Source organism: Balaenoptera ricei, chromosome 1 (assembly GCF_028023285.1).
Source record: "Balaenoptera ricei isolate mBalRic1 chromosome 1, mBalRic1.hap2, whole genome shotgun sequence".
Lineage (NCBI taxonomy): Eukaryota > Metazoa > Chordata > Mammalia > Artiodactyla > Balaenopteridae > Balaenoptera > Balaenoptera ricei.
The window spans coordinates 56880785-56899294 of NC_082639.1; the positions used below are offsets into that span (position 1 = coordinate 56880785).

The 18510-nt window shown below is 36.0% G+C and overlaps 1 protein-coding gene across 2 annotated transcripts in view; it reads left to right on the top strand.

Annotated features, from left to right (window-relative positions):
* Positions 1-18510, top strand: part of PDE4B (phosphodiesterase 4B) — a 486330-nt gene that overhangs the window by 76687 nt on the left and 391133 nt on the right. The window contains exon 1 of one of the 2 annotated variants that reach the window (XM_059924152.1): positions 12783-13027. The exons of the other annotated variant lie outside the window; for it this stretch is intronic. Within the exon in view, the coding sequence (XP_059780135.1) occupies positions 12792-13027 (236 nt within the window). The 5' untranslated portion in view covers positions 12783-12791. Of the gene's footprint in view, positions 1-12782; positions 13028-18510 lie in introns of those variants that run through there. 2 annotated transcript variants of the gene reach the window in all.

An 18510-nucleotide genomic window follows, 5' to 3' on the forward strand; every position in this document is an offset into this window, starting at 1 on the left:
CTCTCTCTTTCTCCTTCTGCCTCCCACTTGAGAGAGGCCTGGAAAAGGTCTTTTTTTCACAGCCCTCAGAAGGAACCAACTCTGCCAACACCTTGATTTTGGACTTCTAGCCTCTAAAACTTTGAGACAATACATTTATGTTGTTTAACCATTCAGCCTGTGATACTTTCTTACAGCAGCCCTGGCAAACTAATAGAGATTTTGGTACCAGAGAGTGGGTTGCTGTGGTAACAAGTACTTAAAATATGGAAGTGGCTTTGGAATTGAGTTGTGGATAGAGACTGGAAGAGACACTCGATGGAGGGAGGGAGATGCAAGAGGGAGGAGATATGGGGATATATGTATATGTATAGCTGATTCACTTTGTTATACAGCAGAAACTAACACACCATTGTAAACAATTATACTCCAATAAAGTTGTTAAAAAAAAAAAAAGAAAAAGCCTAGATTGCCTTGAGGAGACTTGGTAGAAATTTGAATGTTAAAAGTACTTCTGTTGAGCAGATGGCAATGAGGAACATGTTCTTGGACACTGGAGGAAGGCGATCCTTGCTATAAAGTGGCAAAGAACTTGGCTGAAATGTGTTCTCATTTTTTTTTGGATGGGAAGTAGAAATTATGAGTGACGAACTTGGGTTTGTAACTGAGGAGGTTTCTAAGCAAAGTGGTGAAGGCACGACTTGGTTTCTTTCTTCTGCTAATACTAAAATGCAAGAGTAGAAAGATAAATTGAAAAAAGAATTGTTAAACAAAAAGTAACCGGGACTTGAAGACTTGGAAAATTCTCAGCCTATTCCTATTGCAAAAAAATGAGAAAATATGTTCTAGAGAGAACATCAAGGGTGTAACTGGACTACTGTTTGCCAAGGAAATTAGGCATGTGACTCATGGATCCAATCAACTATCTTAGCAAAAGTCAGGAATAGAGATGTGGTTATGCAGGAAAGATCTGTCTGATAGTTTGGACTCCCATGAATTGCTCAGGAGGCCGACAAGATTTTTGAGAAATTTATATCAAAGGAAACATTGCCAGCTTTGACTGAAGAATAGACAGGATGAAATGAAGGAAGGCTCTCAGACTTCTGGGATACCATGGGCAGGAAACAGGCTGATATCTATCCAACTGCAAACATGTGTCATCCTTCAAGGAAAGTGAAGACTGACCTTGAAGGCAATTCAGAGGCCAGCAGCTGTTCCCAACACCACAGGCCCACAGGACACAAGCCCCTGAAGGTTGGGCAGTCTCCTCCTCAGTTTCAGAAGGTGGGGTCACCTTCTTAGTTTCTGAGAATGGAGCCACCTGCTTGGTTTCAGAGGGCAGAGCCTCCACTGCTCAGGGCTAAGTGGGTGGGACCACCACCCAAGTGAGCCCAGAGGATAGAGCATTGAGCCAAAGAGGATTATTATCAAGCCTCAAATTCTAATGGAATTTGTCCTAGTAGGTTTCAGACTTGACTGGGACCCTTTTCTTCCTTAAAATTTATCCCTTTTGGAGTGGGAATATCTATCCTATGTCTGTCCCATCATTGTTGTGGTCTGATTTTATAGGTTCACAGATAGAGAGGAACTTTGCTGCATGATGAATCTTGCCTTAAGCTTTACACATAACTGATTTGGATGGTTTAAATGATTTTGGACTTAGAGTTGATGACAGAATAAAGACTTTTGGAGACATTAAAATGGGTGAGTGTATTTTGCCTGTGAGGACATGAATTTTGGAGTCAGAGGGTGGAATGTTATGGGTTGAAATGTATCCCTCAAATTCATATGTTGAAGTCCTAAATCCCATTACCTTAGAATGCGACCTTATTTGGAGATAGGATTGAAGAGAGGTAGATGTCCATGCAGTGACACACACCAACAAATACAAACAAACAAAAAAACTCGTGTTTCAAGGTAACTTGATCACCTTTACAGAGGTAATCAAGTTAAAATGAGGTCATTAAGGTGGACTCTAATCCAGTAGTACTGGTGTTCCTATAAAAAGGGAAAATCTGGACACCAAGACATACATAAAGTGGAGATGATGTGAGGAGATATAGGGAGAAGATGGCTATCTACAAGCCAAGGAGAGTGGCCTAGAAGAGATCTTTCCTTCACAGCCCTCAGAAGGCACTAACCCTGCCGACATCTTGACTTTGGGCTTCTGGCCTTCAGAACTATAAGATAATAAATTTCTGTTGTTTAAACCACCCAGTCTGTGGTACTTTGTTATGGCAGCCCTAGCAAACTAATTAATAAACCTCTCACAGAGGTTCAGTCTAAGTATTATAAAAATAAAAATCTAATATGTGTTTCATAAGAAAAAGTTGAAGGAGCTGTATTTATTTAGGAGGGAAAATAAATGTGTTAGAGGATACATCTTTGAAGGGCATTCAGTTGATTTATTCATTGTAATTCGAAGTGACAGAACTAAAATCAATAGGAGGACATTATTGAGAGTCAGACTTTGGTTCAATAGAAAGAAAAACTACTTGCTATTTATTATTAAAATGCGACAGAAATCACCTGTGCCCCAGTTGGAATTCACGGAGACTTGAAACAAGAGGTTTTTTGTTTGTTTGTATTTGTTGGTGTGTATCACTGCATGGACATCTACCTCTCTTCAATATTGAAAAAAGCATAGGCTGAGTTAGGAGCAAGGAATAGGCACTGACAGGGTAGACTAAGGGAAAAAAACTTCCTGAAACTCTGTACAAAGAATCCGTCCATATTTCATCTTGTTGGACAGTCAGGATAAGAATAATCCACTGTGAGACAAGGAGGACTCCAAGTACGGAGGGAAATAGAAGAGAACCTGGCTTTGACCTCCTTTAAAAGGAGATCAGGTGAATGAGGAGGCAAATTAGTTTTGAATATTGATTAGAATTAGGCTGTGATAGTTGTGCCATTAGACTTTAAATACCATGAGGGCAGGCATACGTCTAGCTTATTCATTGCAATTTTCCTCAGACTAGCACAGTGCTTGACTCATAGTTGACATTTAACTAACACCAGTAAATGAATAGATAACTGTTGATTCATATTCCTGGGTTTTTAAACATTTGTTTAGCATGCACAAAACACTTTCTACACTACCAAATGTAAAATAGATAGCTAGTGGGAAGCAGCCGCGTAGCACAGGGAGATCAGCTCGGTGCTTTGTGACCACCTAGAGGGGTGGGATAGGGAGGGTGGGAGGGAGATGCAAGAGGAGGATATATGGGGATATATGTATATTTATAGCTGATTCACTTTGTTATACAGCAGAAACTAACACACCATTGTAAAGCAATTATAGTCCAATAAAGATGTTTAAAAAAAAAGTAAAGTTTAATTAAAAAAAAGTAACAGTAAAAAAAAAACACTTTCTAGTTGTGCGCAAGAGGTTTAGATAAAGAGGCTAACACATAAAAAAATATATTCAGAGAAAACTCTAATTCGAAAAGATACATGCACTTCAATGTTCATAGCAGCACTCTTTACAATAGCCAAGACATGGAAGCAACCTAAATGTCCAGTGACAGGTGAATAAAGAAAATGTGGTATATGTATATACATACACACACACACACACACACACACACAAACACAATGGAATACTACTCAGCCATAAAAAAGAATGAAATAATGCCGTTTGCAGCAACATGGATAGACCTAGAGATTATCATACTAAGTGAAGTAAGTCAGACAGAAAAAGACAAATATCATATGATATCACTTATTTTTGGAATCTAAAAAATGTGATAAAAATGAACTTGCTTACAAAACAGAAATTGATTCACAGACATATAAAACAAACTTATGGTTACCAAAGGGGATTGGAGGGGGAGATAAATTAGGAGTTTGGGATTAAAATATACATACTACTATGTATAAAATAGATAAACAACAAGGGCCTACTGTATAGCACAGGGATATATACTCAATATCTTGTAATAACCTATACTGGAAAAGAATCTGAAAAAGAATATATGTATATATGTATATCTGAATCACTTGAAACTAACTCAACATTGTAAATTAGCTATATCTCAATTTAAAAAAATGAACAAACAAAAACAAACAAAAAATAAATTATGGCCTTTACCCTCTAAGAGCATAAAATATTTTGTGTGGCACATACAGACAAGAAAGGAATTGTAAGTCTGATGCTGAAACTTTCTCAGAAAGTGTACTATCATGCCAGTGACGACTTACTGTATATGTATAGAAAAAAAAAGATTCTCCAAATGCAAAATAAATTTAAAAAGTTAATTAAAATAATTTAAAAACTCATTAAGGCAGAGAAAATTAAAATTGCATGAAGCTTTTTAGAATTATGATTATGTTCGATTATGTTAGTAACAAGTGTGCAAATTTCAAGTAATAACCCAGGCTTACCAAGGAAAATAGGGAATCATATTCTTAGCACATAGTACCTACTCAGTAAGTGTATCTTTGAAGAGTGTATGAATGAGTAGAAGTAATAAAAGTAAAGAGAAGGAGCAAAAAGATCAGGTTTCTTTAAGAGGTATTCATGGTGCCACAGCTGGCAGTGGGGAAAGAAGATACAGATTGAGAGAGAGGCTAGGAGATGCAGATTGGGAGTCACTTAGAGTCCATTTCTAGAATGGGTTCTTTCAATAGCCACGAAAAGCATGAAACCTTCTGCTGTGCCTCGATGGTAGTTACTGCCCCCCCGCCCCGCCCCACCGCCTTGCCCCAGTGGTGGCATGGAGGACTAATCACTGCAAGAGTCAGCTTTAGGAAATGACTGAAGATGGGCCAAGCTGCAAGCCCCAAGAAGCCGAGAAACAGCAAAGTCAAGAATGTAAACATTGCGAGCTTTGGAAAGAGCACTGATTAATCAAAAGGGTTATAAACTATAAAATCAATTTGAAAATTTCAGATTTTGTAACTGATGTTACAGCTCGTCCTCCTGCTGATTCGCGGGTTCCGCATCAGCAGATTCAATCAACCACAGGTTGAAAATATTTGGAAAAAAATCAGAAAGTTACAAAAAGCAAAACTTGAATTTGCTGCATGCTATCAACTACTTACACTATTTACGCAGCATCTACATTGTATTTAAAACTATTTACATAGTATTTACATTGCACTAGGTATCATAAGTAATGTAGAGATGATTTAAAGTATACAGGAGGATGTACATAGGTTATATGCAAATACTACAGCATTTTATATAAGGGACTTGAGCATCTGCAGATTTTGGTATTGTGTGGGGTCCTGGAACCCAATCCCCTGTGCATACTGAGGGACGACTGTGTTCTATTAAAGGTTCTGGTTCCAGGGGAGTTGGGAGTAATCACATTCCATTTTGTTTCAACCACTGAATACAGCTTTAATCCTGGATGGAATGCGTGGATTGCTATTTGAGGACTCTGAAAAGTAAATATTAGTGCACAGATTGGGGAAGAATACTCAATTGTTAAAAAAGAAACAACCTAACTAAAAAATGGGCAAGAATCTTGAACAGATACATTACCAAAAAGGATATAGTGATGGCAGATAAGCACACAAAAAGATAATCACATTAACCATTAGGGAAATATAAACTAAAATCAGCATGAGATACCACTACACATCTATTAACATGGCTAAAGTAAAAAATAATGAAAAGAGATGCTGGTGAGTCTGGAGCAACTGGGAACTCTCATAGAGTGCTGATGGAAATGCAAAGTGATGCAACCATTCTGGAAGACAGATTGACATTTTGTTGTAAAGATGAATGTACACTTTCGTATGAGCCTGCAGTCCTACTCCTGGGTATTTACAATAGGGGAATGACAGCATATATTTATAGAAAGACCTGTACATGGATGTTTGTAACAGGTCTATTCGTAATTGTCCCAAACTGGAAACAGCTCAGCATTCTTCAATGGATGAACAAACTGTGGTACATCCATACAGCAGAATACTATTTGGCAATAAAAAGGAACGAGCTATTAATAAATGTAACAAAATTATAGTGATGGAGAGTAGATTAGGGCTTGCCATCTTTTAGGAGTGGAGGAGAATATGACTATAAAGGTACAGCACAAGAGAGATTTTTGGGGGTGACAGAACTGTTCTGTATCTTGATTGTAGTAGTGGTTACATGAAGCTATACGTGTGTTAAATTTCATAGAACAGTGCACCGAAAATGTTAATCATATTGTATGATACATTTAAAAATAAAAGAAATAAAAGAGTAGCCAAGGGAACTTTACAAAAATATATATTTTATTTAAAAGTGTTTGCTACAAAGCTCAGCATGCTTATATAAATATGTCTCTAGTCTTGAATTTTACATATGCTAATATTACAGTGTTAATGATATGAAATATTTATATGAAATTAAGTTTGAGTTACTTCTTAACACTAGTCGCTCTTGGTAGATAAAATTCTATTTTCTTAATTATGAGTCAAAAAGCCATCATTGTTAATGGTACTGAATTTAAAAAGTTTAATATGAATAGATTTAAAATTAACAAAATGTGTAATAAGTAAACAAATCTTGAAATTAAGTGAGCCAATCTTGATCTAACCCACTATTTTGGAAATATTTTCCATATTGATATGTATTCTGTACCCTTTTTAGACTCATGCAATTAAAATATTAATTTAGGAAAATTTTGTTTAGCTTGCAATTGTATACTTAAACACAAAATGGATCCCTGAAAATTATTCTCTTTTTAAGAGCAGTGGAATGAATTTGACTTAATTTTCATGTGTGCTGTACTCTTTCTATGATCTCTGTAGTATCTAGTATCATAATTAATTGGTCTTACAGAGATAATTATTTACATTTAAAATTTTAAACTGTAGATTAATACTATACCATTTTTTCTTACATATTTCATAGAAGACTGCTGACAGGGTGGAAAGTAACAAAAAGATGAAAGCTCATTTTAGAGAAAGAGGTTTCCCCAAATGTGCCTTTGTTTTTAACATATATGTCCTTAATATCGTATTCATTTGAAATCACCCTTTAAGGTAATTTGCTGACAGGCTAGTATTATCTTTGGGAACTGGAGTACCCTCTTTTGATGCAGATTTTAAAACACCAAGGGAAGAGTTTCTCTCCTTGGTATCTGGCATATAGGTATCTGACTCATCCTTGCTAATATATCTTGATGTTAACAATGACCTGGGAAACAAAGAGAGGAGCGTCCTTAGTTTTTTTTGTCTATGCAGTCTGCCTTCATAGAATGTGCCCTTGTGAAAGAAGCACCTAATTACTCTGCCAAAACCAGAAAGCAGTGTGAAGAGAGGGCATAGCAAGTCTGTCCTGCCTGTATACCACCTAATGAACAGAGATTGCAATGCATAGGTATTCTGCTTTTGCATTGCAGTGAGGATATTAATAATAATGATAATAATGAGGATAATGATAATAAAAATTTTTTAAAGAACAAAGAAATGCTAGTTAAAATGGCAAAACATAGCCAAACGGCTATGATTTAGGAAGTTCATTTGGGAATCCTGTGTAAGATCAAGTATAAGAAGTTAGGATATTGACTGGACTAGCTTTCAAGACAGTAAGAAAAATCTGAGACTAACAGGAGAACATGATTTGGGGCACTACCTTAATTTTCTATTCATATTTTCCATCAATAAATACTAATCAATCAAGATGCAATCTCAGGCTCTGGAGATACAAAGATAAGTAAAATATTGATAGCTTAGGTCCTTAGAGAGCTCATAGGTTAGTTCAGGAGACAAATGAAAATATTTACTATAGTATACTATGAAACATTCTGAGAGATGAATCCAGTGCTGGTGGAGTACATTAGGCCATTGTGTGGGCTTCTGCTTTTACTCTGAGTGTAATGTGGAGCCACTGGAGGGTTTTTCTTTCTTGAATAGGACAGTCTCTGAGAACCTTATGATACCATGCTCAAGCATTTAGAGTACAGGCTTCCCACTTCCTCCCTAGGATTCAGGTGACACTGAAGGTGGTTAAGGCTAAAACTGATCTTTCTGGAACATCAGTTTACTAATGATGAGTTATTAATTGTATCATATGGATAAAAGTGAAGCCTTCATATCATTGTATAAAAATAACATGCTAGATAACTTCAGACTCAAGGCATTTAGTACTTGTGAACATATACTTCTAGTGACATGACTAGACCACCCTAGGAGCCTGCATTCCCTCTTCTGTCTCATTAGGTATCTTCTGTTACAAAAAGCTTGGTGTAAGATCAACTCCTTAAATGCCATGCAATTTTGTGTCTTGATATTCTCATTTGAAAATGGGCAAAATAATGTGCATTCGGTCTACAAAATTTATTGAGTATCCACTCTGTGCCAAACTCTGGTCCATGTTCTAGAAATGAACAAGACTCAACCCAGCCCTAAAGGACCTCATGGTTTAATACTAGGGGGAAGTCCAACAAGCATTTCAATAGCACTTGTCTGATATGTTTGTAATGAAAACCAAATGAAACAATTTATTAAAAATGCTTACAATAATATCTGGCATCCTGGAGGTAAGCAATAAATGTAAATTCCTTCTTTTTAACCTCTTAATTCTTAAGAGTGGTCAGCTAATTGTTCTTCTCCAAGATGGCTAGACAACTATTAATATTTTCATTCAGTTGAATGTTGTCTTTTCTTCAATTATATTAGAATAATTCTCTAGTTCCATTTCTGCTAACTGAAATAGAGAAATTGGGATGAGTTGTCATCTGTGGTGAGTAAGGTATTCTGTTGAAAGAGGCAACAGTTGTTTCTTGCTGTTCTGTATTTACTTACTACCTTGTCTGACTGAAGGAAGAGCTTGTGTATTTTCTACTCAATTGAGCAGAGCCTAATGGCGGTGCTCAGATGGTGTGTTGTTTTAAAAAAAGAGAACTGAATAATGATATAAATAAAGATACAATCCACAGTAATTTAACTGTTAATATTGACAGTCTTAAATCTGTTCCTCTTTAAAAAGAAACTTCTGAATAAACTCTGTCTTTTCAAATCTCTAGCTTTGTATTTACAGTAAATGTGAGCCATGTTATATTGTACTTAATATTGTTATGTATAATATTATTGCACAGAATCAGTAGTTTTGTGCCTTTAAAATACTTTAGTTTTATAAGAACAGTTAGTTAAAAATTAGTCACTCAGTTCAGAGGAAATATATTCCAAGTTAACTTTTAAAGTCTGAAAGATATTGAATATAAAAAGAGTACAATTATTTTCATTTAAAATAAATTGATTACAAAGCTGTTACCTTTAAAAAACATTTTAACAATATTATAATACTTGCACTGTAAGTTTATCATTTTGTTTGGTTGAAATTAATTTGCTTTCCATTTCAATTTAATGAAAAATCAACGTTTTGATTTGTCCATAATATTTACACATAATACATTATTGACTGTTGTTGACCATACAACTCTATTCAGATCCTTGAATGATACTTTATGATGATACTTCTTGATTCTTGTTGCTTTGACAGGATGTGGATACCAGGAATTTCATTATTTAAAATTGAGACCTAGCTGTAATTGGAATTCTCAAGTAATTCCCAAGGTGAATTATCTGCGCATTAATTAATTGACTCAGTTACTCATTTCTGCCTTTGAGGAGAAACAGCTAAGCATTACGTGTGGACGGGAGGGTTTTCACTGTGGTTCTTTAGCTCCTTCTGAGGCACTCAGAAGGGCACAGTAACTCTATTTGCTTTCTTCTTGGCTTTTTCTCCTGTTCTCTGGCTCTCTCTCTCAAAACAGTGTATTCTTTGCTAAACTATTTGCTTTTACTGTGCTTTTGTTTTACATTTTCTTAGATACCATCTCCTGTTTTTTACCGTCTATATTCATCTTTTAAAAAAAATATTTATTTATTTATTTATGGCTGTGTTGGGTCTTCGTTTCTGTGCGAGGGCTTTCTCTAGTTGCGGTGAACGGGGGCCACTCTTCATCGTGGTGCGCGGGCCTCTCACTATCGCGGCCTCTCTTGTTGCGGAGCGTAGGCTCAGCAATTGTGGCTCACGGGCCTAGTTGCTCCGCGGCATGTGGGATCTTCCCAGACCAGGGCTCGAACCCGTGTCCCCTGCATTGGCAGGCAGATTCTCAACCACCGTGCCACCAGGGAAGCCCTATATTCATCTTTGATTTCAATATTTAACACAGTATCAAGTTTTTCTATAGCATTTTGACTCTAGAAACAAACTTTTGTGCATATATCTGTAAACGTGCATTTCCTTTTCTCAGAGGTAACTAATTCAGACTTTAAAACAGTCTGGTTATCTTTTAAGTTTTGTATTTCAATTAGCTGTCTTTGGTATTCCTAAATGTTATTTAGAGTAGGTAGAATTAACCGACTTTACATATTTTTGAGAATTCTAATTCTTAGGATGATTCTCAAAATTTCTTTAACTGGGACATTGGCTGTCATAGTAGGCAAAGAGAGAATAATGTGAAGTGTCACATAATCTCACGTAAGTTGACAGTAAGAATTAGAAAGTAATTATAATTGTATCGCTATGCTGCTTTAGGTAAGTTTATGTCAACATTTCCTTATCTGAATCCCAGTTCACATACAGCTAAATCTGGGTTGTGAAATTTGCTGTAATTTTGAGAGGGGTAAAAATCCCTAAAATGCTTATTGTGTTTTGGCAGTCTTAAAAAGTGAATAAGAGAAAGACTTCAAATGGCTATTTCATTTTTTTGCAAATAAGTCACTCTGAATATTGGCAGGTTCACATGTTCTCACATTCCAGTTTTATATCCCATTATTGTTGGAAGAAAGTCCTAGCTTTGTTTTCATAATGCAGTAAATAATAGATAGCTTTAACTATATTTTCTCTCACGACATTACTAACAATTTATTCTCAAATAGAGCAGTTAAAATATCTTCAAATATATAAAGTGCGTGTGCTAGGGCTTTGCTGGACAAAATGACTCTGTTGACCTCTCTTATTGTATAATGTAAGAACATTCAATTGGGAATCAGAAAGCCTTGGTTTTAGCTTTTGCTCTAATGTCAACTACAAATAGGACTTTGGACAAGTCACTGAAGTTCTCTAGGTCTGTTTCCTTGTCTTTAAAATGAGGAGCCAAACAAGGTGATTACTGGGATTCACTCAAACTTTAAAATTCCATGACTTTGCTTTTGTTCGTAATATATTTTAGGGTACTATTGCAATACTTATATCCTTCCAAGGCAATACCTGTAAACTCGGAGTTTAAATCCTTCCTATTAAGTTTAAACCATTTCCCCCAAGGGCTAGAGTGGGGTTTATTTTTTCCTATACACAGGTCATCGTCTGCTCTTATTCAGCCCTTTAGATATTCAGCCAGAGTATATGACATATATAAATGATTTTATAAACGTGGAAGTTCTCACGCCTTAGAGGAAAAAATGAATTTCTTGCTTTTTCACTGAAGTCTTACTGTGAATCATTCCTGAACTGTCACTCTCATTGACTAGCCCCAGTTCTGTTTTGCCAAATTTGTGTGAGATCAGGCTGGCCCTAGTAGTAGACATTGCAGGTACAGAATTTCACAACATCTGTACACTTCAAGCACTAAAATATTCTTTTTACTTCTTTTAAAGTGTAGAAGCTGCATGCCAGTATATTTCTAAATGAAATTTCAGGTTACAATGATCTGCTTTGGAACTTGAGACATAGTTTTGGACTCCCCTGCCCATATGTCTCACTGGCATGCCCTTGTGAACCAAGTACACACATGCTAGCAAGTAAAGATACCCACACACAGACACTGTTGTGCACATCTACCTGCACGTGCATGCGTGCACACACACATGCATGATGCTTGACTTTGGACCCTGCAGGTGAAACGGGGAGCGTTCATCTCTCCTGGTTGTTACCTCCATTTCCATTCTAGGGAACTTTGACTTTCAGAAGTGACTTTACATCTAACAGAGAGTGGCTGCTGTGGGCACCTCAGGGACAATGAAGTTAAGCAGAAGAATGAGGGCAATTTTTATTGGATTAAAGATTAGTCTTTAAATTCCTTAGGGGAATGAACCAAATCTAATGTTTTCCTGTTAGCTGACACTTTCTATATGGATGCGGTTTTGGATCTTCTGGAAGGGAGAGAGAAAAAAAAAACTTCAGCAAATCAGCTCTTTCATTCAGAAATGGAATTTGGGGGGCTGTTTTAGCTAGGCTTTTTGACAATCCCTGATTTAATGTTTTCACTGATGATGAGAGTGGGTTCACAAGTGTTGTGAAAATCTGGGCAATGGAGGGTGTTGTTGAGGGGGAAACAGAGTGCAGTTGTTTAAATAGTCCTGGGCCAATAAGCATTTGGTAGGTGGAGTTACTGTTGTGTGCATTACAGAGAAAGATAATTCTGAATGAAGACTTTAAACATCGCACGTGCTGGATGGGCTCTGGTTCTGCGCTTTGTGCAAACAAAAATAGGTGACTGGGTTTTGCTTACTATCCATTAGTGGATGCAGCATGTTTGAAAAGATTTAAAAAAAAAATACATGCAAAGGATTTATCAGAAGCCCTCATGAATATTTCATGAGTTGGTATATTCAGCTGAATGAATTCAGCGAGTGTCAGTGTGTAGCTTGCAGACAGACCTCATCCACAAGGAGGCTACTGACATAGGAAGCACTTTGGCGCATTTTCAGAGGCAAAGCCAGGCTGATAAAGCTCCTTGTGACAGCCTGACTTGCCATTCTTCGATTATGCCGCTCTTGCTCTAAGCAGCTCCTACACTGGAGCCACAGCTTCCTAAATTAAACTGGGAACAGTTTGCAGACTTACCAGCCTCCTAACCTGCAGCTGTGTCTCTGCTATGTTTGAGGTTTTTGTTTCGGATGGTGAAAGCCAGCACTCCATATAAGAAATGACAGCAAAAGATTCTTCAAAAGAACTTACTGCTTCTGAATCTGAGGTTTGCATAAAGACTTTCAAGGAGCAAATGCACTTAGAACTTGAGCTTCCGAGGCTACCGGGAAACAGACCTACATCTCCTAAAATTTCTCCACGCAGTTCGCCAAGGAACTCACCATGCTTTTTCAGAAAGTTGCTGGTGAATAAAAGCATTCGGCAGCGTCGTCGCTTCACTGTGGCTCATACGTGGTAAGATGGGACTTGGAGGTGTCTGGAGTGGTTTTCATTAGCAACAGTGATTTAGAAATGTAGCAAATAGGACATTTGAATTTTGTTCATAATACAGAACACATGTGTGAGATGACTGGCGAGCAGGTCAGCTGAAGAATACATAGTGCTCTGTGCGTTAATGTCACTGTGCCACTAGCTGTTTCCAGATGAAATAAGCCTCTCACTGTAGAGAGTCTTTAAAATTACTGCTTTAAAAAAAAACACCTAGCTAATTCGAGGGCAACCAAGTATTGAAGGAGTTATAAAAATTCAGTTTTTTGTTTAATCTCTGTTGAGGTGATTGCTGACTTTTTTGTGTGTATCTTGAGGTTGTTGTTGATGATGTTTTTTAATAGTATATTTTTGGTACAAGGATAAGTGATTCAATCTTCGTTTGGATTTATTTCTTGAGACAATGTATAAAGTCAAACTTAATTTACAGCATTGCCATTTTTGTAGTATGTAAACTAGTGGTTTTGATTTATTGCCTCTATCTTTACACTACTTAAGGAAAGGGAAAACTAAGTTTCCACTTCTGAAATTACATGGTTAATTAATTTTATTTGTGATTCAAATTGCTATTATCTTTAAGAGATTCTTGTTGTAAAGAAGCGACATAAAATTTATAGATAATAATAAATAAATTCCCAATTTACTTGGGAATGCCCAAGTAAATTCCAGAACCCTCTGTAAAAACTGTATTGAGGCTGCCACCTTTAATATATATGTTATGTACAATAGAGTAGCTTCCTTAAACCAGTATAATAACCGAATACAAGGAAAAGCACAAAAGAAATTTTAAAACTTTAATTGTAAAAGCTAGACCTTTTCAGATTTCTTTGAAGGTTATATTTTCTTTCAGATTAATATACCTTTCAAAATTGGGTACCTATAATTTTTATTTACCAGGGACCATAGCAGTGCAGGGAGCTATTACCTCTTAAAGACATTTCTAGCACAGGGATTTTGACTGCATACTAGATTGCCAACCAACATTATAAACTGAGGATATGTGGTTTTCAAAAATTAATATTTACTTGAATTCTGTTTTTTTACTCGTCTGAAATGTTTGTCTGCCTAATCTACTGCACAGTATATTGGCAAATTCTAGTTACCCCTGGAAATATGTAGCTTGCCTTTGATGGGCACCACATGTTAAAGCCAGTATACATACTTTACCTAGCTAAAAATGATATGGTTATTTTTGTTTTCTGACAATGCACTGTTGTTCCCATAATTGCTTTATTGGGGAACTTTTTTGGTCATCTTTTTGATGAGTTAAATCTTACTTAATTGTAATCTCATATTTGTAGAGTCCACGTGATTAGTTTTTCAAAACCTACCAGTGGTAGCATTTAATAAATAGAAGGTTTATATATAAGTATGTACTGATTTGAGGAAGTCTTGTGTCTCATGATTTACCCCACCCCTAATGTGTGTGTACTTGCACATAGTTTGCTAAGTAGTATAACTGAATAGGAGAAGGTATATGAGTATATTGTTAATTAGTTCTCATAAAAGGAATAAAGGTGAGAAAACATATAATTAGATAATAGACTCATATGTTTTACTAGTTGGGTTAATAATTTGAAAAGAAGGATACTTAATTTTAATTAACTGATTTTCAGATAGTGGTAAATCTTCATAAAACCTTGGTAATATTTCCTTATTGAAGAGTTCCTGAATATAATAACATGACCTTTCTTTTACTTAGAATAGATTTTTGATGTGCTAGGAAGGTAGAGCTATAAATACTTAATTTTTTCTTTTCAAAAGAACCCAAATTTTAAAATGACTAAAGAGCCAGTTTCACTCCTGCATTATACAAATTTTCTTGCAGCAAATTACACAAAGAACAATTAAATGGTATTTGAGGTTACTTATGCTATTAAAGTGATCTTTTTCGAGCTAAGTTAAAAAAATTTTCTGCAAATTGCTAAAAAACAAAACACATGACTTTGGTATGATGTACCATAATATAGGTTTAAAGAATCCACTAACCATCAAACTTATAAAATAACTTTAATTATGACCATGATTCATTTTCACCCGTTTTTACCTACCAACTCACACACTCCTCTTCTTCTGTTTCTTAGAAAAGTTGTATCACAGTTTGTTTTAACTCCTAAGTCTATATTTATATTTATTTCTATTGTTTTATCTGAGTGCATGTTTAATATTTTCAAATTTATTTTCATGAAACATTCAATGAAAATTTCTTTTCATAAAATACACACATATGTATTTGAATGACTTTTTCACTAATCCTAAAAATTATGTGCTCCTTTTTTTAAGCATCATATGTAATTTACACGAGGAAATAAGAGCATAAGTACTTTATTTTTGCCTCTTTGTCATGATGAAATGTAACCATTCTTTCACGATCAACAATTGGTATTTTCCAAACCTTGCATTTAAGTTAGAAATTCCAAGATATGCACTTAGAAGTCTCCAAAAACATGTTATTACTTTACAGTAGACAGTAGATGTCTTTTAAGAAGACTGGATTGTTTTGATTCCAGCCTTGAAATTAAAGTAATTTTCATGATGAAGCTAAACAATGCAGAGGATGCAGTTTATATCTAAACCCACTGAACAATTTTTTTATCTTCAGTTATTTGTAGATTTCATATTTTGGTCAGATGAATGTGTAGTTCTGGTTTTGAAAACCCAAGTTATGAAGTGTGGATTAATGGCAGAAGATTTAAGAAACACTTGTGAAATACTGACTCTGGGATTATTTTTAAAATCTCTGACAAATAGTAAATATTCAATGTGTTGTCACTAATCAGAGTATTTACGCAATCCTAAATCTGGAAGGAATTTGGGTGATTATCTCATTGCTTCCTTTTACCCTTGGGCAGGACCACAATTACTCCATCTTTGACATATGGGAATCTGGCCTATTTTTAAGACTCTGGAGAAAGCAGTTCTATAACCTCACTTAGTACACAGTCTTACTAATTCATAGTCCAGGTATTGAATTATATATGTATAATATATATATATATATATATATATATATATATATATATATATATAAAATTTTTTTGGTCTTCAATGGATATAAAGAAAAAATTTATAAGAACTTACATGAAAATAAAGATCATTATTAACCAGTCCCAGGATTTCTTTTTTCACTCAACATGTATAATTGAGCACTGCTGTGAGCAAGAAAAGTAAAAAATGCTGATTTGATCTGCATGGATTCCAACACCTACTATACTTTAGGTTCTTTACTAGAATGTTCACATGTATTATCTCATTTAAGTTTCATTTGGGAGATAAGAATACTCTAAATGTGTGTTCTTTTCAATGTTGCTCGCTGCAGATATAAAAATGTTTTGAGTTGCTTTAGCTTCTTCCAAGTATTTCTACTCCATTAATCATTATTTTGACTCTGTACCATTATCCCAAATTTCTAAACTCTTCTTTGAATTCTGAAACCAAGAAGTGGACACCAAACGCCATGTCAGTTGAAATGAGACAATATAGATAAAAAACATATCCTACACTGCAAAGTGTCAGTGGAATGTCGAGCATTGGTGAGTGGGGAAATTAATGCCACAGTCCTTAAGGTCGCCATATTATTGATCCCTAGCCCCAAATCAGGGGTGACAACTCCTGAGACATAAGCTTATCCTCCTTGTCTTATGGGGCCTGCTCGTTCTTGACTGGCACTTGCCACATGGTGTCCAGCTTTGTCAACCTTCTCTCCCTTGCTCACGTTCCAACCTCAGTCATCAGTTCTCCTCCATTATCAGCAGCATGATGCTCTGTGATGGAAGCTACTGGTGATGGTCCTGAGTACATCCCAGGCCTACCACACTGCTCTTGAAGAGCAGATGGATTGGTGAGCACCACTCTGTCTGTCTGTCTGTCCCTGCTTGCGCATGGCATATGCTTCACAGAGGACAATATGCTTTCAGAGTTAGTATTAGAAAGGAGACTTAGGTTTTTCTTCCTTTTCCCCATTTAGTTCTACCTGTACCTTGGAAATATTTCCTCATTTTATCAAAGGTTCATGAAATGTGCACTTTTGTGCCTCATATTTGACCACAAAGGTATTAAAAGGCATAGTTCATACTCTAAAGGAACTTACCCCTGACAAGACAAAGCTAGAATAACTGGAGAAGAGTAAAATGAAAGTGATGAATAGTATATGCTTAACCTTTCTCTGAACCTTTAAGCACATTTACTGTCTTATGCAATTTAGTCCTAGTTTGTTAGCTAAATCTACTAAATCTGTGCATTGTGTTATTCTTAAATTTCCTTGAATTATTTCCTAGCAGTATTGGACATTTTTTTGAGAAATATCTGTCTTTAAATATTTACTGATTCAACATTTGATTGAACAAAACATTTGTTGAGAGCCTACTATGCTCTGGGCCCTACTCTGGGAGATACAAAATGAGAAAGATAGAGCCCTTGGCTTCAAAGAACGCATATACCCCCGGAAGACAAACTTATGCATTAATAATTAATCGATGGTGTATAAATAATGCTGTTGAAGAATGACACTCAACTTGTCATAAGAGCAGAAGAAATAAATACCGCTAGAAAGTGAGTCAATGTGTTGGGGAAGGTTTGGAGAAGAGATGACATTTGTAGAATGAATAGGAGTTTTTGAGGAGAAGAGTGGGCAGGAGGGCATTTTTCTTTCTTTTTTTTTTTGGCCAAAGAAACAATAATAGGAAAATTCCATCAACAAATAACAGTAATAATAGCTCACATTTATTTTGGCACTAAAAATGCATCTGGCATTGTTTTAAATATATTCACTTATTTTATGCTATAAAAGGCCCATGGGTTATATACTGTTACTTCCATTTTATCGGAAAATGAATGAAGCACAGGGATGACAAGTAATTTGCCCAAAATTACACGGCAAGTAAGGGGCTGAGTTGGGATTTGACTCAGAGCGTGGGGGAAGGTGAGCAAAGTTCATTGGAGTTACAGCCTAAAGTGCAAGGTGGGAGAGATAGGAAGTCAGACTCTGCCTATAGATTGCAGCCATACCCTAGGGCTTCCAATGTCATGAACTTGGGGCTTTATTCCATCATCAGTGGGGAGCCACTGCAAGGTTGTGAGAAGGGGATTGCCATAAATAGCTTTTACTTTGGAACGACGTTTTGCACTCCATTGTGGAGAGTGGATTGGAAGATGAGATGATTAGAAGGAGGGGGAAAAGGGAGAATGTGCATTTGAGAGATAATGACTTCTAATTATTGTGTATATCCCAAAACATCGAAAACTGTGCTTATGACATTCTTTATGACTTAACAAATTATGGTTTATGGAAACTGGGAGGGAAGTATGTAAATTTGGTATCCCTTGCATTTATCACCTCCAGCATGATGCTGTTCATAGTTCTAGTTGATGCACTACTTCCAAATGCATCAAACAATCTTAGCGAAGGTGCTTGGGAGGATGGGTGCAACTGGGGAAAACCTAGTAGCTCA